We start from the raw sequence: 24,187 nt of genomic DNA on the forward strand, positions 1-24,187 counted from the left end.
GGAGCAAGGAAAGTCTCTTCAGAAAGTGCTATTGGAAAAACTGGTTTGTCTACATGAAAAAAAAATGACCTTGGACCTCTTTTAAAGTTGTACACAAAATAAAAATAGAAAATGCATTCAAGATCTTAATATCAGAACTGAAATCATAAAGTATATGGAGAATAACATAGGCAGAACTCTCCATGACATTGAGGCTAAAGGCATCTTCAAGGATGAAACACAACAAGCAAATGGAAGTAAATATAAACAAATGGGACTATATTAAACACAAAAGGTTCTGCATCTCAAAGAAAATGGTGATCAGGATACAAATATAGCTATAAACTGGGATGAACTATTCATCAAATACTCATCTGATAAGGAATTGATATCTAAGACACTGGTAGAACTTAACAAGAAAAATAAAAACTAACCGTATCAAAAATGGGGAGAAAAGATAAACAGAAACTTCCTCAAGGAAGGAATACAGATGGCCAAAAGGCACATAAAAAACTTTACACATCAGGGAGCCAGCATGATACTACAGAGGATAGGGTGTTTGCCTGCACATGGCCAACCTGAGTTCAATCTCTAGCATCACATATGGCCCCTAAGCTTGCTGGGAGTGATTTCTGAGTGCAAAACCAGGAATAACGCCTGAATACCACCACTTGTGGCCCAAAACCCTCCCCCTAAAAGTTCTGCGTAATTATCAGGGTCATGCAAACAAAACAACAATGAAATATCCTCTCATACCACAGAGACTGGAACACATCAAAAAGAACAAAACAACTGGTGCTGATGCAGATGTGCAGAGAAAGGAACTCTCATCCATTACTTCTGGCAATGTAGACTAGTACAGCCTTTTTGGAAAAAAATATGAATATTCTTCAAGAAAATAGAAATTGAATTCTCATATGAACCAGTCATACTGCTCCTAGAACTGACCCTGAGCACCCAAAAAACACAATGCAGAAAAGGTATCTTCACTCCATTACTCATAATAGCTCTGGAAACAACCTAAGTGCCCCCAAACAGATGAGTGGATAAAGAAATTGTGGTGCATCTACACAATAAAATATTATATAGTTGTTAGAAAAAATGGATGTATCCATCCATATCTGGAGAGTATTATGCTGAGCAAAGTGAGCAAGAAGAAGAGGAATAGACATAGAATAATCACACTCATTTGTAGAATATTAAAAAAAAAAAGTAGCATGGTAATAGTACCGAAAATCAATAGAGATGAGGCCAGGAGGGCTGGTCCATGGTAGGAAGCTCACCACAAAGAATAGGGGAAAGAACTTAGGGGAGAGAAGATACCACTAGGACAATGATGGGTGGAAGCAATCACTCTGGGTATAAACTGGGTGCTAAAAAGGAAGTAAAGATAATTTAAAAAAATAAAAGGAAGTAAAGTAATATACATGATGTGCCTTCAGTAGCAATATGGCAAACCATAGTGTCTAAACAGAAATAAAAGGAAGAGAGAGTGAAAGTGGGAGAGTGAGAGAAAAAGAGAGAGAAGAAAAATGTCTTCTATATAGGCATCCAGCAAGAGGGAGTGAGGGAGGGGAACTGGGTACACTGGTGGTGGGAAATGTGCATTGGTGAATAGATGGATGTTGGACATTGTATAGCTGAAAACCAATCATCAACAACTATGTATCTGTATCCAGTGATTCAATTATAACTTTATTTAAAAAAACTGCACTTTTAGGAGAGACGGAAATTGCAAAAAAATATAAAAACAACTGTTAAATAATTTTGGTCATCAATTCTTTTCTTACCTATTATTGGTTGAATATTGTCTTCCATTACCATAATGAACTGATGATAGATTCGTATAGCCACGTCACTAAGAATTTGTCTGTATTCTGAAAGGTCAAAATTGTTCAAGCAATTCTTATTCTGAAGGGGACTATTATGCTTCATGAATTCCTGAAAGTAATTTTGAGCATATAAATGTTATAAAATGACAGTGAAAATACTATCTGTTAAAGTGATACTACAATATTTTTAATATCCTATATTTTGAAATCTAAGGTTTGTTTTTTATTGATTGAGTTCTTTGGGGGATATTTGGGGGGGAAAGCATTTATTTTCTCTAAGTAGATGTCATTGTACCACCAAATGACAATGCCTAGAGCCATTGTCTAGTGGTGAAGAGCTCCCAAGGAAAGTTTATGGGAAAAAATGGAGACATCTCCAAACACAAACAAACTATGTAAATAAATCTATTGTGATATATGTGAGTTTTATAGTTTTAAAACACAGCACATATACAGACCAATCTACTGGAGTGGAGTTCTCCTTGAACAGGTGGATCAGTTCCATTCCCCCAGAAACTCTGAATTAGATGGGTCTGTTGAAGATTCACAGTCAGCACAGAACCCAGAGCAGGGAAGCATCCCTACCTCCTCTCCACTGTACTGCTTCAGGCAGTTGAGAAAATGACAAGAATTGGAAAGCCAAAAGGACAGCATCTCAAAGTCTTCCAAATGATCCTAAAACAAGAGAAGACAAATATGCACTAAATAATTGATGAGTGCCTCTCAGTCAGGAATAGTTTATCTCACTAGTTAATGAATTCTTTTACTCACTAAAGCTTTTATTATACTTATTTCTATTTTCTTGTTTTAAAATTCAGTTATTGGGGCTGGAAAGATGGTGCTATAGGTAGAGCACATGTCTTTTTTTTTTCAGGCCACACCCATTTGATGCTCAGGGGTTATTCCTGGCTACCACTCAGAAATTGCCCCTGGCTTGGGGGGACCATATGGGACGCCGGGGATCAAACCGTGGTCCTTTCCTTGGCAAGTGCTTGCAAGGCAGACACCTTACCTCTAGCGCCCCCTTGCCAGCCCCAGAGCACATGTCTAGCATGGGGACAATCCAGGTTCAATTTTTAGCACTTCATATAGACCCAACAAGAGGTGATTCCCTGAATGTAGAATGAGGAGTGACCCCTAAGCACTGCCAGGTATGACCCCAAAACAAAACCAAATAAAATCCAGTTTTTGTAAACAACTTTAAAAGTATAGTATCTAAGTAAAATTAATTAAAAAATAAATTTCATTGAGGCATTAGCTGAGGAATAAAAGGGTAGAAACTTAAAGCATATGTTTATGCATATCAAATTATGGAAGGATTACCCCCATTTAATTTATATAGACCTTAACTTACACATTTTTGTGAGAGTACTTATACTCTTTTAACAAATTTATACAATAAAATAGGTTGTTATCAGCTATCTCACTATATTTTCTTTTTATGGTAAAGCCTCAGATCTTATTCATCTTTAAAGCTGAAAACTTATACTCATTCCATTTATACTACAACAACGAGTGAAAGAATGAGTGAGAGAATTGGTGGAGACCACTAAGAGGCACAGTCGCTAAAGGGGTTCAAGAGGATTGTTTAAATGATTATGTACAGGGACCAGGGAGCCATCCTGGGCACAATAGGACAGGAAACTGGAGAGTCCAAGACAGAAAAGGCAAATAAGAAACGAATTTACACACCTCATGCAATTTAAGAGCAGTAAGACAGGGCAAACACATTGCAAGTGTGTCCAAAATTTATGAAGTTATAAAACAGAAAATCATTACTTTGTAGGGTTCTTACAAAAATGCTCTGGGAGCTCCTGTCAAGACTGTAATTCCGAAGTTCTCCATATTGAATAGATGCTAGTTTGCTAATCCTAACTTTTGATGAATAATGAATTCTCAGTACAGTCTATTTTGGGAAAAGAGCAAGTAGAAGAAAGAATTGCTTTAACTGCTCATGAGCTCAGCACATTTTTTTTTTTTTACTTTTAATTTGCCACACTCACTTATGCTCAGAACTTATTCTTGGTTCCGAACTCAGGGATCACTCTTGGCTTGCTTAGGAGACCATTTGAAGTGCCAGGTAATAAAACTGAGTGAGACAAATGCAAAACCTTACCCACTGTACAAGCTCATTAGCCCTCAACTCACAGTTTTTAATTCTCTTCCTAGAGTACTTACAATAGTATTTAAATGGCCAGGGAGAGATATCAGAGTTGGAGTGAATGTCTAGTGGCATGTGGAGGTCCTGGGATCAATTCCATAACAAGGCATAGGCATTGAGCCTGTTGGCTAAGTAGACCAGGAATGACTTCCCAGGTTTGCTTGGGAACCCCCCACGTCCCCCCAAAACCCCACATTTAATTAAATTATATTTAAACATCAATTATTTAGCAGTAAATCACACCATGAATATTCATCTTTCAGTAGTAAAACATATATTTTATTAAAAATGAGAGAGGACTTCCTTCACTGAAAATTTAAAATAGGAAGAAGGTATTGGTGGTGGGAATGTTGCATTGGTGAAAGTGGGTGTTCTGTTTATGACTGAAACCCAACTACAATCATGTTTGTAATTATGGTGCTAAACTAAAGATTTTATAAAAAAAAAAAAGAAAATTTAAAATATATCTCAACATCAAGCACCGCTTTTTAAGGAGATATGTGAAAAAAAATAGGTCTCTAATTTACTAACATGTAACTTATCTTTATTTCTGGGCAAGAATAAAAGCTTGTAAGGTGGTTTTAGAAGGGAGAATTAATTATTTGAGTTTAATTAAAATATAAATGTTAAAATTTATAGAATGATGGGTAAATTTTAGTCTTCTCTGGGCTTCACCATCCAGTGGTTATTTGGCCAGAGCATCCACCCCTTGCAGTTGGGAATCTTACCCACAGGTCATGGACTGGTGGGGTGGTGCCTGTTGGGCTACAGTGTCTAAGGTTGAAGTTTATTGGTCCATCTCCACCCTTGGGGATCCCTGACCTCATTTGTCCTTTCCTAAACAGAAGGCTTGGTTTTATTGATTGGCTTCAGATTGGTTTAAGGAATCATGGATGACTAAGCAAAGACTGGTGGTGACAGAGATGCACAATAGGGACACTACCCATCCCCAAAGGGATTCCCAGAGCAGCATAAAAATACCAAAAGAGCCCATGTAAAAGTGGCTCCTACCTTAACCACTTGCTTGATGCCATTAATGATGCTGTTCATCAGGGACTTGAGCATGTTGCCGTCATTTACAAAGTCTGCATAGCGTACACACATGAAGAGGATGTGAGCTGGTAGCCCAGGGATCATGTTCACCACCACACCTCGGGGCTTCATGTCTGGAGCAGAAAGAGTGAGATCGAGCCAGAATTCAGTTCTCTGCATGCTGTAAAGATAGTCTGTTTTTCTTTAGCTGCTCTACTGCACAGACACAGAGGGATGATTCTTGGTTTTGAAAGATTTAGTCTAGTTCTTATCTTGGTAAAAATAGACAGATTCTACCTGATACCCAGCTTATAAAAATCTTTTCTTCTTGTTAAAAAAAAAAGACTAAATGAGAGACAGAATTTGTTTTCCCTGCTGCAGGGATTTTGGATTTCAAGTCTCCAGCCTCTGTTCCATGAAGTGTTTCTGCAGCCCTGCCATGAAGATGAGATTTGATCTCGGTAGGAAACCAGAGCAGCAGCGCATCCCACTGAGGAAGAGAGACAGGCAGGGAGATCAAGAGAGGAGCAAGGGGGAAGGGAGACTTCACAGGACAAATAAAGATTAAGGAAAACCTCATAGTCAGCTGGGACAGAGGAAGGAATAGGTCTCATAGCTGTGTCTCAGTCAGGGTGGAAAGGAAAGTGTGGAGTGTAAGTGTGTTTGGGGGATGGTGGTCTGGAGGTGAACAGGAATAGGAAGTGGGGCTGCATGCTGTGTTTCTGCTTTCAAATTTTGTGGCTAAACATGGTTTTTCACACCATCTGGAAAACCACACATTTTTCAGCAGGACAGCAGTAACTAAAAGTTACTAAAAAGTTACTAAAACGTCACACTAAAAAAGGTTTCTTTGAAGACTGCCCACCCATAAACAGGGGTCTCAAACTCAATTTACCTAGGGGCCGCAGGAGGCAAAGTCGAGGTGCTCTTTGAGTGCAAAGTCAGTAGTAAGCCTTGAACATTGGGGGTGTGACCCGAACAACTAAAACAAAATAAAACAAAAGATTCCTCTAGGGCAGGGCCTCAAAATGTTGTACAGAGGGCCCCAAACGGCCTGCCACAAATTTGAGACCTCTGACTGGGAGTCTCCTAGAACTAGCTATACCTGGAAAGTTCCTATCATGCTTCCATTGAAGAAACTGCCCCATAGAAGTCAAACAGAGCCAAGAATCTTATGACACAGCTTATGAACTTATGACACAACTCCTGGGCCACAAAGCTAGGTCGAGTGTGTGTGTGTGTGTATGTGTGTGTGTGTGTGTGTGTGTGTGTGTGTGTGTGTGTGTGTGTGTGTGTGTGTGTGTGAGGGGTAGGGGTTAGATCACATCTGGTGGTACTCAGAGGTTACTGTTGGCTTTCTGCTCAAGGATTACTCCTAGAAGTTCTTGGGAGATCATATGGATGTCAGGGCTGAACTTGGGTCAGCGGTGTGCAAAGCACACTCACTTTATTATTGCTTGGGTGCCTGGGTTGTCTTCTATGCTGCCCTGATGATTAAACCAGGAAGAAGTCAGGACAGTGTTTTCTGTTTCACTCCCAGGAATTCCAGAGCATGGCCCATATGACATTACTGGACCAGGGCTCAAGCTCATAGCCCTACACTTGCCTGGCATGCCCTTTGACCCCCTGAATCATCTGACAGGAACTTTCTCCTAGAAAATTCCAATTGGAAGAGCTCAGGCTGTTCTTGAGGCATGTAGGCTTTGGAGTTTTGACTCGAGTCTTCAAAGCAAGTTCTCCAAGCCACTGAATCTTGTTCTTGGCCTTGGGCAATACTTCTGAGAAAGGAACTTGGCTAGCAGGGCACATTGGATATAGCTGGGACCCTAGTTCCATGCCTTCCCACTGTTGCCTCTATGATGAAGATGAAATATTATCTCAATCAGAAACTTTTTATATGGGGCCATACCTGGCAGTGCTCAGGGCTTACTTGCTCTGTTTGGCACTCACTTTTGGTGGAGTTCAAGGAACAATATGGAATGTTGGGGATCAAATCTGGGTTGGCCACATGCAAGGCAAGTGCCCTAAACCCTGTACTATTTCTTTGGCCCTAGCCATAAATATTTTTTACTGCTATGAGGAGGGGTTGCTACTGGCATCTTTAGAATAGAAGCTAAGGGTGCCATTCAGTACCCACAAAGTCCCCACAAAGAATTATCTGGTCAACAGCACTGATGTCCTGGAAGTTTGAGTTTAATAAGAAGCAATGAGGCTGGAACAATAGTATAGTGGGTAGGGTACTAGTAAGTGCATGTGGCTGAACTGGGTTTGATACCCAGCATCCCATATAGTCCCCACAGCACTGCAAGAGTGATTTCTGAATGCAGAGCCAGGAATAACACCTGAGTATTGCTGGTTATGACTCCAAAATAAACAAACACAGACAAAAGAGAAGAAACAATGAAGGAAGACAAGAGATTGACCCTGCCTAGAACTGTAACAATGACAGGTGGTCAAGTGATCAAAATATTGCAAAATTCAGAGTAGGTCTCACTACCGAGAATGAGATTTTGAACAATCTTGGCCTCATCATCTCTCTTGTATTCCAGCATTCCCATGTACTCCTTGTCTTCTGATGGCACATGCATATTACTGGCTGTAAATAGAAGCAAATAATTAGTTAAATAGAGGAAAACAGCTTCCACAGGCTATTTCATTACATGTATCAGCCTGGTTTTATGAACCTGAACCTGATTCTGGTTGGTTTGTATTTGAACTCCTGGATTTTGGATTCGTTAAAACTTTATTAAATCCTAAGAACTTTTTATCTAGGACTATATTAATGAATATAACTGCTGCTGAAAAGACAGAGTTATCTTTGAAAGAATCCTTATGAGATGGGGGTATGGCTCGGCAGTAGCATGTAAGTACATGCTTATGTGTGTGAGGCCCTGGGTTTGATTTCTGAACAAGAAAGGAAACAAGCAAGCAAGGAAGAAAAGAGGGGAGGAATTAAATAAGGTTGGAAGAAGAGGAAGGAAGAGGGGATGGAAGGAATTGAGAAAGCAATATTTAAAGAGAAACTGGTACTGGGTCAGGGAGAGTACAGAGAGTAAAAGATTTGCCTTAAACGTGGCTGATTCAGGTTTGATCCCTAATATCCCATATGGTCCCCTGAGACTGCCAGGCATAATTCCTGAGTGCAGAACCAAGAATAGCACCACTAAGCACCACCAGCTATGCCTCTCCTCCCCAAAATAAAGAGTGTGGTATGTATCTGGCACAGTAGGAATGGGAAGGTTATGTTTCTCTTGTTGTAAGATAGCAATAGTACAGTATGGAAGAAAGAGAAACAAAACATTGGGTACATAAAATACTGAGCTTTATGATACTAAAGAGCTGCATTCATTTCTCTTTACTTTGGGAGGCACACCCAGGGTATACAGTGGTGCTCAGGGGTTATTCCTGGCAATGGGAATGGACCCAGATTGAACATATGCAAAGCAAGTGTCTTAACCTCTGTATCTTTGATATTGAGGCACAACTGACTCTCTATTCCCCAAATAATACAAATCTTATGTGATAATTAAAACATCAAATATCATATGAGGGGGCTAGAGCAATAGCACAGCACGTAGGGCATTTTCCTTGCATGTAGCTAACCCGGGTTCTATCCCCAGCATCCCATATGGTCCCCCTAGCCTGCCAGGGTGATTTCTAAGTGCAGAGCCAGGAGTAGCCTCTGAATCCTGCTGGGTGTGGCCCCCAAACAAACAAAAATTATTATATGAGGCAAGTGTACAAAGAAACAACCCCTTAAAATTTTTTTACCTTAAAGTTCTGAAGGTCATAAGACTAAACTAAATTGTATAGGGCTAAAGTGTCAGCAAGGCTGTGTTCTATCTGGAAGCATTAGGGGAGAATCTATTCTTTGCTTTTTCTAATTTTAGCGATTGTCCACATAGGCTGGCCTGTGTCCACATCACTGTGTCTCAGCTATCATCGTTCTAGCTTCTTCTTTACTTCTGTTTATGTTTTCACATAATCTTTTCTCATTCAGAAACTCCTGCCTCTCTCTTATAAACTTCCTTGTTATTACATTTGGTTCATCTGTATAATTTAGGATGTTTTCCCAGTCTTAAGATCCTTAATTATAGTTTCAAGGTCCCAAAGGTTCATGTTCATTCTGAGAAAACATGTGAGGATGAATGAGAGGGTTGAGAGTTAGAATGAATTTTAAGGTGCCATGCACTAAATTTGAGGAGGAAGGAAGGACCCACAGTCTAAGGAATGTGGACAGCTTCCAGAACTAGGAACAGTCTCCAGAAGGAATGAAAGTCCTTCTGACATCTGGATCTTACTGATCAACACTGATCAATAAAATCCAGTATCGATTTCTGATATTCAGAACTTCAAAATAATGAACTTGTATGATATTAAGTCACTGAGTTTAGACAACTATGTTATGGCAGTTGTTGGCAATCACGACAGGAGCAAAAAAAATTCATATAGAGAAAGGACCAGAATAGTTTGAAAATTCTTAGAGGATTCCAAGTTGAGCTAAGAAAAGTGAGTAGGTTTTGGTGGGTGAAGAGGAAGGTAGCTTGAGTTAACTATGCACTTCTACTACCATCTGAGATTTTATCCTATTAATTTATAAGCCCTGTTCCATTGAAGACATAAAAATCTGTGTCAATTATATCACAAAGTAAAACACAGTTATTTTTAAGAAAGATATGTGTTCTTTATGTTAAGATTGGTAAATTGCATCTGAACCTGTAAGTACAACAAATAAATACTAAATAAAAAGAAATGTATATTATTAAATTATTATTATTATATTTAAATAAATAAAAGGAAATACCTAATGGGGAGCATCATACAAAAGTAGTAATTTGTGCCCAGATACTTTGTTTGTAGAATTGTGGAAGCTAATATCACCTGGAATATTTATTGTTTCCTGTCAACAGTGAGATGAAGAAATTGAAAGCTTATACTAGAGACCCAGCAGAGCCTTTGAATAACTGCTTCTCTGATGTTGCTCTAATTGCATGTCAACCAGAATCACCCAGCTCATCCACTCTTGGATTTTTGACTCTCAGAAACAGTGCTGTTACATGTTCTAAGTTGCTATAGATTAGGGTTTATTACTTGTTAAATGAAAATTAATAAGGGAAGCAAAAAGTATTCTATTCTATAGTTGAGTTGTAGAAAAGCAAAAAAGATGCAGAAAGAGAAAAAGAAAAAATAGTGAAATTGGAGATTTGCTTCCAAATCACCCCCAAGGAAGTTTACATTTTAGAAATCCTAATAAATAGTTGTCACTCCAACAGGAAGGCATTGGAAATGTCCTTATTTTAACCAGACATCAGATAGGTCTTTGCCATAATTCCTTTGTGTTTCAAAGACTTTGAACAACATCAGGAAATAAATAGTTCAATGTGTGTTGACCTTAGCAAAGTGAGGAAATTTTCAGTTACCTTTTTCAATTGTCTTGGTTAGAGTCTTGACCTGATTTTGTAGCTTTTTAATCACTCTGTCCTTCATGTCTAACTCTTCTTCAAGATCCTACAAACAAAAAAAGGCATTTGTTTAGAAAAATCTTAGGTTATTTTAAGTAACAAAATGACTTATAATTCATGTACAATTATTATATAATTATCATTGTATAATTCAATGGGCTTTAGTATAGTCAGTTGTGCAGTCTTTACTCATTACTTCATCAGGACAATTCATCTATTTTCTCTAACTATATTGTAAGTATTTTCCCAAGTTAATACCCAGTTAAGTATTCATTTTGGTGGTATTTTTTTGCTATAACTAATGACATCACATTAAACACTCTGGAAAACAATGTTTCATTCACATATCTGACCATTTAAACTAGAATCTTAGAAGTTTCACTGATTCAAAGGAAATGTGATATTTGCTTCCAAATGACCCCCGAGTAAATTTACATCAATTTATATTACTAGAAACCATGAATGACAGATTCAATTTCAAGATGTTCTCCCCAGCCCAATACAACTTTTGTTACTTGTAAAGTCAAAGTAGCATCTAGGGCCAAAGAGATAATACAGGGGCAAGACATTTGACTTATGTGTGGCGGACTCCTGTTTTAAGGCCTAGCACCATATGGTCCCACAAGTGGTGCCAGGAGTGACCCCTGAGGCAGCAGTAGCCCTGGTATATTGTTGATTGTGGTTCAAAACTGAAATAATAATGATATATAAATTAGGCATCCTCCATAGAAAAATTTAGGAGTCTTACATCCCCCCACAGAGAATTCTTGGTTGACTGAAAAGTTCATTCAATGCAAGGGCCTGAAGCTATGATGATGCTTGGGCCCAGTGATGCTGAGTCTACCCAGACCACACATGAATTTGTGGGAATTTATTGGGGACCTTCAGGTGATACTTAGCAGACTACGTGGTTCCAGAAATTGAACTTGGTTTAGGTGCGTGCAAGGCATATGCTTTAATTATTGTATCTCCTGTCCTATATCTAATTTTAACTTGGATGTGAGTGATCATTATATTAGGAATAGTTATTAATATAGATTTTTCTTTTACTCAATGGACTATATAGTGAGTTAAATAAACACTCTTGAAATTGATTTCCATTTGGACACCTACAATGTGAATCATTTGGGTTTTATAGTCCTACTCCCAATAAGGCTGTTTATATAAGAGCCAGAGAAGAGCACAGAGACACACAAAAGGAGGCTGTGTGAAGACACAGCAGACACCTACTATGACAATGATAGTGAGAGAGAAGTAGAATGCCTGTCCCTTAGACAGGCAGGAGGTAGAGAAGGAGGGAAATGGGTGACATTGGTAGTGGGATAGTTGCACTGGTGAAAGACTGAAACCCAACTATGAACATCTGTAACCACAGTGCTTAAATTAACAATTTTTAAATTTTTTTTTAAAAGACAACTTAAAGTGAGTGTTGTGATGGATTATATAGTGCAAGAATGCTGGGAGTCATTAGAAACTGGGAAAGGCAAGGAGAGATTCTCTTCAAGAGACTATGGAAGAATATAATTCCTGCCAACACTTGAATTGGAATTTCTTGGCAATCACAACAGCATTTTTTTTAGGCCCATGAATTTGTAGTCATTTGTTATCTAAGAAATCAATATGGTGGTCTCATTTATGAGCAAATCTACATCTAACATACAGAAATGAAATTTTGGCTATATATATTCATCTGTTCACTTATAACACTAGGAATAGTCATTATTCAAGAATATCTCAATATCCATAGAGTATTGTTTTGGGGGATCCTTGAGTATAGCAAAAATCCAAGAATGCTCAAGCATCATATCCCAGAATATTCCAGAAAATTAAAAAAAAACTCTCCCTTTCTTTGCACTTTATTTTTATTTATATAACTTATGTACCTAATGCAATTTACATGCTATGCATAATGGTTGTTATACTGTGTTATTTACATCAGTGTTTGTAAAACTTTTCCTAACCATGCCCCCGACCCCTTGTTTCCATTCTGTGCTCTCTCCCCTCTATCTTTCCCGTGCTCCCTAGTTTTATGTGCTGGCCCCCATTTATGTGATTTGCATCTATAGCCACTTAGAATATCTTGCAAGTTCACTGGGGGAGTACATAGCCCCCGATGATAACCCCTGACTTGGAGAACAATGTTAAGATAAAGTGTTCTGAACAGAAGCAATCATTGCAGACCTAGCTATGTAAAAGGTCCTTTTGAGCTCAGCTGGATGAGCTGAAGGAAGTGGAAGACAGACACAGAAAACTACTAACAGTTTGTTGGGTTGAACAGGGCCATCCTCAATGCCCCTGGCTCAGTGCAATGTAGAAGAGACAGGCCCTGAGAACACATGGGGGCTCCATGGTGGAGCAACAGAGTGGCACATCACTGCTTCAAGAGTGTCAAAAAATTCACACAAATCTCAGAGCATTCCATATCTAAACCACACTTAGAGCAGGGGAGTGAAGGTCCATAAGGAACAAGACATGCAACACTGGACCTGGACCACTGACCATTGACTCAATGATTCAAGGGCATAGTTGCAAGAGAGGACACACATGTAGCAGACAGTATCTGGTCTGGTCTAGAATAGAGGTGTCTATTCTTGGAGAAAGTCATTCCCTTCTCCAAACAGACGGTGTCAGCTAGAACCCCTGACAAGAATTTATCACTTTTCTCTTAATGTGAACTCCTCTGATTCCCTTTTTAAATATAATTACTCTTTTAAGTTAAATCCTGACATTGCAAGACATACATTGACATTATTGTGACTTTCTTGTGAGATAGAATGTGGGAGGGCTGGGGACAGAGAGATAGCATGGAGGTAAGGCTTTTGCCTTGCATGCAAAAGGACAGTGGTTCGAATCCCAGCATCCCATATGGTCCCCTGAGCCTGCCAGAAGTGATTGCTGAGCATAGAACCAGGAGTAACCCCTGAGCGCTGCCAGGTGTGACCCCCCCAAAAAAAACAAAACAAAACAAACAAACAAAAAAAGAATGTGGGAAGGCTGATGCTAACAACTGTGTAGTGGGGTCTATGGGTATTTATTTCCAGGCTGGCCACTGGAGAACCTTGGGGAATTTTCTCCCAGTCACTGTCCTTGATGAGGCTGGATTAGGAAGTAGCCTGAGTTTGTCTAGCTCTGGGAAAATGTCCCATCTACTGCTTCAGTGCTTCTCAATCTTGTTGGTTTCAAACACTAGGAAAATTTTTAAGGGGATCGCTGGGGAAGAGGCTAGAGAACATAGAGGTGAAGACCTTGGCTGCATGCGGCTGGTCCCAGGTTGATTTCCAGCACCACATGATCCTCTGAGCAGCACAAAAAGGTACTAGTGTCTGCACCTCCTCCACCCCATAACAAAAAGGAATTTCCAGGAAATTTTATAGAGATAAAAATTTTTTTTTGCCACACTCGTGGTGCTCAGGGGTTACTCCTAGCTCTGTACTCAAAAAATCGTTCCTGGCTCAGGGGACCATATGGGATGCCAGGGATCAAACCCGTGTCCATCCTAGGTTAGCCACATGCAAGGCAAATGCCCTACCACTGTGCTACCACATTTCATTATGACAAAGGCATTAACAATTTGATAAAGATGTTAGATACAAAAGCTTCCTATTTACTATCATGGTTATATACAGAACAGTTTGACTAAAAATATAAAAAAATATTTCAATATTTCAAAAAGAAGTTACAAAAGTCTTTGAAAATAAAGGGAAGAAGTGCTTAAATTTTTTCTACCCTCATAAGAATATACAATCTATTATGCTGAGTGAAATAAGTCAGAGGGAGAGGGAAAGATGCAGAATGGTCTCACTCATCTATGGGTTTTAATAAAAATTGAAGACATTCTTGCAATAATTTTCAGAGACAAAAGAGAGGAGGTCTGGAAGTTCTAGCTCACCTCATGAAGCTCACCACAAAGAGTGATGAGTTAAGTTAGAGAAATAGCTACATTGAGAACTATCCTAACAATGAGAATGTATGAGGGAAATAGAAAGCCTTCTAGAGTACAGGTAGGGGTGGGGTGGGGAGGAGGGAGATTTGGGACATTGGTGATGGGAATGTTGTACTGGTGATGGGGGGTGTTCTTTACATGACAGAAACCCAACCACAATCATGTCTATAATCAAGGTGTTTAAATAAAATATTATTTAAAAAAGAAAAGAAAATACAAGCCTGTGATGGGATACATTTACTCTGAGTTTGTTCACCAATGGGGTCTATAACCTTAGCATACAGAGGGGCTCATTGTCTTATCTCTCTTCCTAGCTGTCCTTCCAATACTCCAATGCTTTATTTGATTATTGACCTAGTGCTGTCTCTATAAGCCCCAAAAGCCCCCAATAGTGGGCTGTAGTTTTAGACTTATTGTCTTAAAACAAGAAAAGATGCTCTGATGGAAGATGATATTTGGTCTAGAAAGGCTTGTGTGAAAGAAAAATTATGTGATCAAGCTGCCCTTTCTTTAACACTACAGATTCATCCCACCCACTGGTCAGGAGACTTCTCACCCGGTTTTCCATAGTGAGTCGAGATGCTTCCTGCTGGAAACTGTTCTGGACTTCACTTTCCATTTCATGTGCTTCCAAGTGTTGGCTGGCTGCTTGCATTTCTTGAATCTTCCCCACTAGTTTTTCTTTCTCTTCGGTGTGGATTTCATTCTGGGGTTCTGTGGTCCTGAGAAAAGAAAAGAAATGTTGGTTGTTGTTGCAAATCAGCCCCTGATGAGGTTGACTGAAGGAGGGATGAGGATGAGGCCTTTCTCTTCCAGCTCAGACCACACATCTGTTACCCTGTTCAGCCAGCAGTTCTGAAGTGAATGCGGCGGGAAGAAAGCCAACAGGCAGTCAGGCTTCCGAAGAAAACAGCTCTTTATTCCGTGAAGAGGCCGAAGCCAAAAGGCCTAAGAATAGGCCCCAGGAAAAAAGTCCCTCACCTTCCACAGACCCTTGCTTTTATGCCCCAGAATCAGGTACCACCCAATGGTAGGAGCAGAATCAGGTACCACTCTAGGGTGGGAGCAGAATGCCAGGTCACACCCTAGGATAGGGCACAATCACCGATCAGGGTAGGGTCAGTAACATAATAATCCCATAAAAATGTTCACATACACAACAGGTTGTAGTTTCGCAATCATGGAGCCACTACTGATATTTCCAAAGATGGAAGATTCTTTGACCAATTGAGGTATGGATATTACTTGAACAAGAGAGTCCTTTAGATGGGAGAAAAGAAACCTTAAAGGGGAGACAAAATGACAGGAAGATGCTCATGGACTGCTATAGTTTCCTTAACCTGAGCAGAGATTCTTGTTCTGTGTACTCATAGTTTCCTGCTCCTAGTCATGCTCAAGAGTCAAAAACACAATGATTTTATCTTTTGTAAATAGTTTGGGGAAGATATACCTTTTTTCCCCCAGCCATACATGGTGGTGCTTAGGGTTTACTCCTGGCTCTGCACTCAGAAATCACTCCTGGTAATACTTAGGGGACCATAAGGGATGCCAGGGATCAAAACCAGGTCAACTACATGTAACACAAGTACCTTATCAGCTATACTATCTCTCTGGACCCAGGAACATATTTCTTATTTTTTAAAATATATTTTTTGGTTTTATGGCCACACCCATGGTGCTCAGAGGTTACTTCTCAATCTGTGTCCAGAAATTACTCCTGGCAGGCTCAGGGAACCATATGGGATGCTGAGGATAGAACCCTTTTGCCAGACAAATGCCCTACCCACTGTGCTATCAGTCTGGCTATATCGTCCCCCAAGGCAGGGGCGATTTCTGAATACATAGCTAGGAGTAACTAACCCCTGAGCATCACAGGGTGTGGCCCAAAAACAAAACCAAAAAATTTTTTTAAATTTAGTTTTGTCTTTTGGGTCACTCCCAGTGATGCTCAGGCATTACACCTGACTCTGTGCTCAGGAATTACTCCTGGAAATGCCCGAGAACCAAATGGGATATTGAGGATTGAATCTGGGTTGGTCACATGCAAGGCAAACACCCTACCTGCTGTGCTATTGCTCCAGCTTGAGATATCTTATTTTATTATTTAAAAAAAATTGATTGGGGGCCGGAGAGATAGCATGGAGGTAAGGCGTTTGCCTTTCATGCAGGAGGTCATCGGTTCAGATCCCGGTGTCCCATATAGTCCCCTGTGCCTGCCAGGAGCAATTTCTGAGGCTGGAGCCAGGAATAACCCCTGAGCACTGCCGGGTGTGACCCAAAAACCACACAAAAAAAATTGATTGGAGTTCTGTGATTTATAACACTATTAACGATGGTTTCTCAAGCATGTAGTTCCAACACCACATCCCTCACCAATGTACCAACTTCCTTCCCTCAGGTATCTTACTGTCCCTTTCTTTGAACTCCTATTCCCTCCTGCAGATCAATTGTGTGGATCAGTTCTATTGTGTTGCCTTTGGCCATTTGTTGTTCCCTTGCTATGTATCTTTAACTCACCCATGAGAGGGATAATTCTGTATCATCCCTTTTCTTCTCACCGACTCCTTTCAGCATATCTTCTTGTTCCACCATGTTGCTGAAAATTGCATACTTCTGTTTTTCCTTACGACTGCATAAACACTACAACTTATTGACCCATTCCTCCATAGTTGGGCATTTGAGTTGTTTTCATATTTTGGCTAGTATACTAAGTGCAGGGATAATCACAGTTGTTCCTTGTGAATTCATGTGTTTGTGTTTGGGGATAAATGGCAAGAAGTGGTGTCAGTAGATTCTTCTTTTTTTAAGATATAGGGAAGCAGATGATTAAAAATAAAGTCAACAACAGAGAGGACAGTAAAGAGACTATCAAAATTTCTTTCTTTTGTGGCTCCTCATTTTCCCCCAATGCAAATGATAAAATCACATAAGTAAAAATGCCCTCTGGCACATAAAATTCCTGTCCAATACTCTTAAAATTAAGTGTCTTGCGGATAGAGAAATAGTATAGCAGATAAAGTGATTCCTTTGTCTATGGCCAGCCCAGGTTTGATTCCTGGCACCACATATGGTGCCCTAAGCCCTTCCAGGAGGTATCTGTAAGCTTTGAGTCAGAACTAATCCTTGGCCTCTGCTGGGTGTGGCCCCCAAACAAAAAATAAATAAAAATAAGTATCTTGTGGTACTGGTAGCAAAAGCGAACATTTTCCTCACAGAGCTCCATAAGTGATGGGCAGGATAGAAATTTGAGGGAATGATAAAGGAAACCTCTCTATGGACTTTAAATCTTATCCTAAATAACCTGCTATGACAAAATGCTTTTTCTTACACAATATTTTTTCTTTACAGTTTTTTTTTTCTGGGGGGACAGCTACTTAGCATGCATGCTGTAACATTTTAAGGACATAAGAGAAATACAGTGGGTTTAGTGTCTTTCTTTTTGGGGGGCCACACCTAGTAGTGTTCAGGGGTTACTCTTGGCTCTGCACTCAGGAATTACTTCTGTTGGCTTATGGGACCATATGGGATGCTGTTGTGTATGTAAATATTTTAGGTGATTATTATGCTACTGACCCTACCCTGATCGGTAATTTTTCTGACACCTCCTGCTTAAAACCCCAAAGGTCAGAAGGATCGTGAAGCCCCGCTTTCACGGTCTGTATTCGTACTGAAAATCAAAATCAAGCGAGCTTTTGCCCTTCCGCTCCACGGGAGGTTTCTGTCCTCCCTGAGCTCACCTTAGGACTCCTGCATTACCGTTTGACAGGTGTACAGCCCCAGTCAAACTCCCCACCTGGCACTGTTCCCGGAGTGGGTTGCGCCCGACTGGCGCCCGATTGGCGCTTGGCGCCAGAAGCGAGAGCCCCTAAAATAATTACATATACAATAGGATGCTACGGAAGAGCCTGAGTTTGCTGCATGTAAGGCAAGCACTGTACTATTTCTCCAGTCTGAGGTCAGTATTTTGTCCTCTGCAAAATTCCATTCAGTCACTATCCCTGGAGGTTGGATTTCTTGAACATTGTCCTAGAGAGGAGTTGTGTGTGTGTGTGTGTGTGTGTGTGTGTGTGTATGTGTGTGTGTGTGTTTGTGTAAACACAAATATATTTCTCTTCTCCCCACTTGAAGAATGATAACTAATATATCTCAATTAATTCTTGGCTTTTTTTGACTCAATACTTTATCTCAGTTGTCTCCTAGAATTTCAGGAAGAATCAGCATTCCATGAGAAGATGATGAAGGATATGCATGTAATACTTACATTCTCGGTGTTCTTTCCTTTTCTTGACTCAACCGATGAGACAATTCTTCTAGATTTTCTATAATAAGAATAACTGTCAGTACTTTCTAGGAGAGATCATTGTACTCTGATTTACTTTCAGCTCTATTTTCCATGATCAGAGGTCCCTAGGATCTCTGTGTTTAGCCAGAGAGTAGATTTTGTTTGGCTAGAATAAGGTTAAAATTTTTTAAAAGCCATTATTTTCAAATGTGTTACTTAACATAAAAATCTGGATCTGGTGGCTGGAGAGATAGCATGGAGGTAAGGGGTTTGCCTTGCATGCAGAAGGACAGCGGTTTGAATCCTGGCATCCCATAATGGTCCCTTGAGCCTGTCAGGAGCGATTTCTGAGCATAGAGCCAGGAGTAACCCCTGAGCACTGCCGAGTGTGACCCCCCCCCCCAAATCTGGATCTGGCTTTTCTTTAAAAATTGGAATATTAATCCACATTCTTATCTAACTGGAAATAATTAATGGTGCTTACAGAAAGCTGCCATCATCATAAAGACCTCGGGCATGCCAAGTTTTCCATTTCTCTAGCATCCCACAAGCAGGATGTAAGAGAGAGGAGGGTAGAAGGAAGAGAGAGAGAGAGAGAGAGAGAGCGAAAGAGAGAAAGAGAGAGAGAAAGAGAAAGAGAGAGAAAGAGAGAGAGGGAGAGAGAGAGAGAGAGAGAGAGAGAGAGAGAGAGAGAGAGAGAGAGAGAGAGAGACTAAGTCCTCACCTCATTTTTCTGGGTGCTAAGAAACTTTTTTTTCTAAAAGTAGGTCAATGTATTCAGCAGCCTTACTTACCTTTCACATTTTCATTTTGTTTATTCAGGCGAATTTCAAGATCTTGCTTTTGTTTCTCTAGTTCTGAAATTTGCTGCTTAAAGTTTGGGATCATCTTTAGAGAAAAATGAGAAAGTTTTGAATACAAAATTGTTCCTCTAGGCACTTTAAAATATCAGAGCTACTCTGATAAAATGCTAATAATACAATTCAGTTTTCAGAAAAAACTTTTATATTAGACACAATAATGTACAAAATTTATAATGGCAGGATTTCATGGCTCCTTTGTTTTATTTTTATTTTTTGACTCTATATTTGTGGACTTTCCTCTTAAGATCATTTATTTATTTTAGTTTTTGTAATTTTTTAGGCCACACCAGCTGTACTCAGGGCTTACTCCTGGCACTTCACTCCTGGAGGTGCTCAGGGACCATATGAAATGCTGTAGATTGAATTCAGGTTGGTCCTGTATAACTCAAGAGCCTATGCATTGTACTATCTCTCTAGTCCCCCCATATGCCTTTAATAATCACAAAAACTACCTAGTAAGCTCAGAGGGCATAGTTCTCAAAAAGTCACACTTCCAACACCACTCACTGAGCCCCTGGGAGGAAGGAAGTGTGGTGAAAGAGCAGACAGAGGCTGAGCTGAGGAAGGGGCAGAAGGTGGAAACTGCAGCTGACTTACTTAGCACTCACCTGAGGAACTCATCTAGAAACTGAAAAATCATCTCTAAGGGTCTTGTTGCACCTTTTTTTTTTTTATCCACAGTTAGCAGTGCTCTGGCTCTACACATAGGAATAATTCCTGGTGGGCTCAGAAAACCATATGTGATGCTGGGGATCAAACCTGTGTTAGCCACATGCCAGGGAAATGCCCTCCTTGCTGTACTAACAGTCCTGCTCCTTGCTGCACCTTTGAACTCCGACTGCATAGCCTATGAGTGGAAGCTTAGAGGCATTTAAGGGTGTGCTTCAAAACCCTTTGTGGTTGTATTTGTCTTTAAATGAACTCTGTCCTCTACCATCACCCTCAATTAGCTAAGACATTTTTCAGTGGTTCAGATTCATAAAAACTCCCTGGGTCTCTGAAGTTCACACAAAGATTACTTGTTGGTTCAATTGGCTCTTATGGCCAACTCCTTATTGTAACTATCAAAGGTTTACCTAGCAAAGAACAGAGACCTGAGACTCCTGTTATCTTCAGGTTAGGCAGAAGACAAGGGGACAGTAAGGAAGCTGAGAAAGAGCAGCCAGAGAGGTGAGAAGACACTAAGCTGAATTGTGGTGTTCTGAAAGTAAATAGAACAATAAGGATAGAGAAGAAGTGATTATCTTGATCAAATGTTGCCTAGAGACTAAAATGAGAATGAGGATGAAAAATCAACCTTTTTGTGCTTGGCCTGGCATAGGTAGCTTCAGTTACTGGTAAAGGTTAGAGCAGAATGGAGTGGCTGAAGAGAAATTAGGAAGTTAGTAAAGAAATTATAAACCAATGAGAAGTTTAATCAATTCCAACAAAAGAAATGAGATGATGGTGACAGAGGATTCAGAAAAGTGTGTTTTTTTTCCTAAGTAAGGTGATTTCTAAAGCATTTCTCTAAACCAGTATGCATGAGTTAGAATAAAGTAAAAGGCAAATTAAGCATAAAGAATGTATATCAGTTAAAGAAGAGGGAAGTCCTTGAAAAGGTGAGATAAAAACTTAAGTAGAGGGATTGATCTGATTGGGCTAGACTTACACACACTCACAAATACACAAATGCACACACAAATCTGGATTGAGCTAGATGTACACACACACATAAACACACACCACACACAGATGTCAATACATGCACTCTACAAATACCCCCCCCCCCCCCATCACAGAATATATATGGACTGGGCACAATTTCAGAACACACACAGAGTCTAGGCCACAGAATCTGGATCATTTTTGTGGTAACAAACACTATCAAATATGGGGCAATTTTATTATTTTATCTTCTAGGCCAGTTATTTCATCCCTTTGAAAATTAATATTCATTCTTTTACTTCCAAGAAACTTAATTTTACTCCATTAACGAACAATAGCTCTAGAATAGACCAACACCAGGCCCATTGCTGAGACCCTACCAGGTTTTCTGATGTTAGCCTGGTCACTTCATGACGAATACTTTCATTGATGTCATTCTCTTCTCTAAATAATTTCTGGAGGTGGTTTATTTCTTGACTTAGATGCACCACTTTAAAGTTCAGTGCTTCGATCTCCTTTTCATAGCAATCCTTCTGGGACTGGAAATGGCTCTCTAGAACGCTATGAAAAGGAGAGTCAGAAAATTAACTGTAGGTAGGCAAAGACAGTTCAGTGAGCAGGGCACTTCAATCCCTGGTATCACAGATGGTCCTCTGAGCACCACTAAAAGTGACCCCTGAGCTTAGAACCAAGAGTAGCAGCTGAGCATCACTGGCTATTGGCCAGACACAACCGCTCGCCTCCAAAAGAAAGAAATTAGCTGTGTTATCTTTATTGTACCATGACTGAGTAAGTAGTAACTGTGAAGTTGTGAAATCCAGAATTAGAATCACTTTCTAAGGCCATCAAATTCACTTTTGTAGATAGAGTTACAGTTAATGAAATGATAAACTCTTCCCAGTTTGTAAAGAGCATGTATAGTGTTAAAATATAGACAAGAGCAGGAAACTTTTAGAAATTATTAAAATTAAAATTATACTTTAAGTCATTTAAATACTATCATGTTAATATAACAATGATAATAATTTATAGAAGCTTTGGTTCTGGAAGATAATGATGCATTAATGAAAGTTCTCCAAATACAAACAGATGGGCTACCCCAATGGGAGAGATCAGTGAGGGTTCTTCATATGAGCAGTATGAGAAAACTATATTTTCTGTCCAAGTTTTATGTAAACATTATACTCCTAAAACCTAAATATTTAAAAATAAAAAGTATAACAAATTAAAAAATTTTAAAACATATCTACAGTAATCTGGTATAATCAATTTTTATCTATAAGCTTTTAGATTTTATTATTTAGCAATAAGTTCCATAAGGATATTGTTCTCCATTATTAAACTAATTCTCTAAGAAATAACTCTAATGATAATCACATCATATATAAAATTTCTTTATATTATTAAAACTTTTGGATTTCCAAGAGTCCACTATCTTTGAAAAGTCAAGAAGAATCTTATGGGGAATTTCTAACCGTGTTGCTTTCTTTAGTCCTTCATAAGCAAACCAAATTTCTCCATCTTCATTTAAATGTTCCAAATCTTCCACAGAAAGCCTGGGAAATAGAGGATAAGACAGTTAACACCTCTCTCATACATTAAATGCTTATTGAGGTTTGGTGATGCAAAAATGATTACCTGCTTCTTACATCTTCAATATCATAGCTTTCAAGAAGTTGTTTTGTGACTTCTGACATCTTTTCTGAAAATAAAATGCAGAAATGCATAAAGTTTTATTTCTGTTACTAAAATAATCTCAGAATGATTTATCTCCTCCCATTTCTTTTGGCGAACCATGCTTTTTCAAACTCACACCGAGTATCCTGCTAAGCCACTAAGCAAACTAACTTATTATTCATCTAACCATCCAACAAACTCAAAGCCACTACAGCAAGCCAGATACTCAATCTACTATATATCTAATTAACCAACCATCATATCTACCAAACTCGCCATTAAGGTGATACCAATGATATTTCCAATCTGTGTGACCTAAGGATTCAGTGCATCTTGTTACCTCTCATTTCCCGTTTTTGGTTTTGTACATGTTTCTCCAAATCAATCTTCTGTTCCTGAAGTAGCTCTATCTCTTTTTCGAATTCAGATATTGTCTGAATCAGAAGCAGATGAAAGAAAAAATAGCAGTTAGGAGTAATGCAAAAGGGGGTAATATCACAATATCATATGCTTGTTAGTTAAATTGGGTTCTAGACTCTCACTAAAGCCCCTTCACTGCCCATACAGCTTTACCTCAAAGTATAGTTATCTTTCTCAAAACACTGTTGTTTCTTTCTATATCTTGGTTGATTCAATAGAATTAGCCTCCCTACTTTATGCAAAACAAAATACTACAAGCTAGAGTTGGGGGTGGAGGAAGATATGAGAGATATAAAGTCACAGAGGAAAGTTTCTCTTGCACATACGAATTTTGGATGAAAAGATGAGAATAAAAGTTATCACCTTCCTGAATGGAGAATTTAGGACACTGTAGATATAACGTGGAATACAGAAGAACATAAATGAGTGCAAGGAGTCTCGGAGTAGGCTCCGTGGGGCCTGCTATAGGTTCAGGTCGAAGGAAAGAGGCTGTCTTCTGCCTTCTTTACCATGTAAGAGCAGTTTAAATAATGATCACAGGTTTGGCTAGAGGAACTGTATGGAGGCAATTAACCCCTCCTTGATATTAAGGCCCTATTTCTATTGGAGGTGGGAGAAGGAATCAAAATTACATATTGCCAACACAGCCCAATCCTTGTCAGTGAGTAAGTGTGAGTGCCTAAATGTGTTTTTTCAAAGATTAGACAAGGAATGACCACGGAGTACCTGGACACTGAGTACCTGGACACTGATGAGAATAAGGTCTCATTACCCTCCAACCAAAACCATATAATTGTAATAATCATAAATATTCTACAAAGTGCAAGATTTTCCAATCTATACTGAGATATTTTGTATTGGAAAGTGTAGGGACACATTTTGTTGTTGG

General features: G+C 39.3%; 1 protein-coding gene across 1 annotated transcript in view; it reads right to left on the reverse strand.

Annotated features, from left to right (window-relative positions):
• MYO5C (myosin VC) overlaps positions 1–24,187 on the reverse strand; it is a 92,895-nt gene that overhangs the window by 8,050 nt on the left and 60,658 nt on the right. Inside the window, exons 23-34 of the mRNA XM_049769289.1 lie at positions 23,219–23,312; positions 22,840–22,903; positions 22,677–22,757; positions 21,582–21,762; positions 19,486–19,579; positions 18,671–18,728; positions 14,966–15,131; positions 10,425–10,512; positions 7,502–7,600; positions 4,984–5,138; positions 2,397–2,486; positions 1,770–1,920 (exon numbers count right to left, since the gene is read on the reverse strand). Coding sequence (XP_049625246.1) covers positions 1,770–1,920; positions 2,397–2,486; positions 4,984–5,138; positions 7,502–7,600; positions 10,425–10,512; positions 14,966–15,131; positions 18,671–18,728; positions 19,486–19,579; positions 21,582–21,762; positions 22,677–22,757; positions 22,840–22,903; positions 23,219–23,312 — 1,321 coding nt within the window. The remainder of the gene's footprint in view (positions 1–1,769; positions 1,921–2,396; positions 2,487–4,983; positions 5,139–7,501; positions 7,601–10,424; positions 10,513–14,965; positions 15,132–18,670; positions 18,729–19,485; positions 19,580–21,581; positions 21,763–22,676; positions 22,758–22,839; positions 22,904–23,218; positions 23,313–24,187) is intronic.

This window comes from Suncus etruscus, chromosome 2 (assembly GCF_024139225.1).
Source record: "Suncus etruscus isolate mSunEtr1 chromosome 2, mSunEtr1.pri.cur, whole genome shotgun sequence".
Lineage (NCBI taxonomy): Eukaryota > Metazoa > Chordata > Mammalia > Eulipotyphla > Soricidae > Suncus > Suncus etruscus.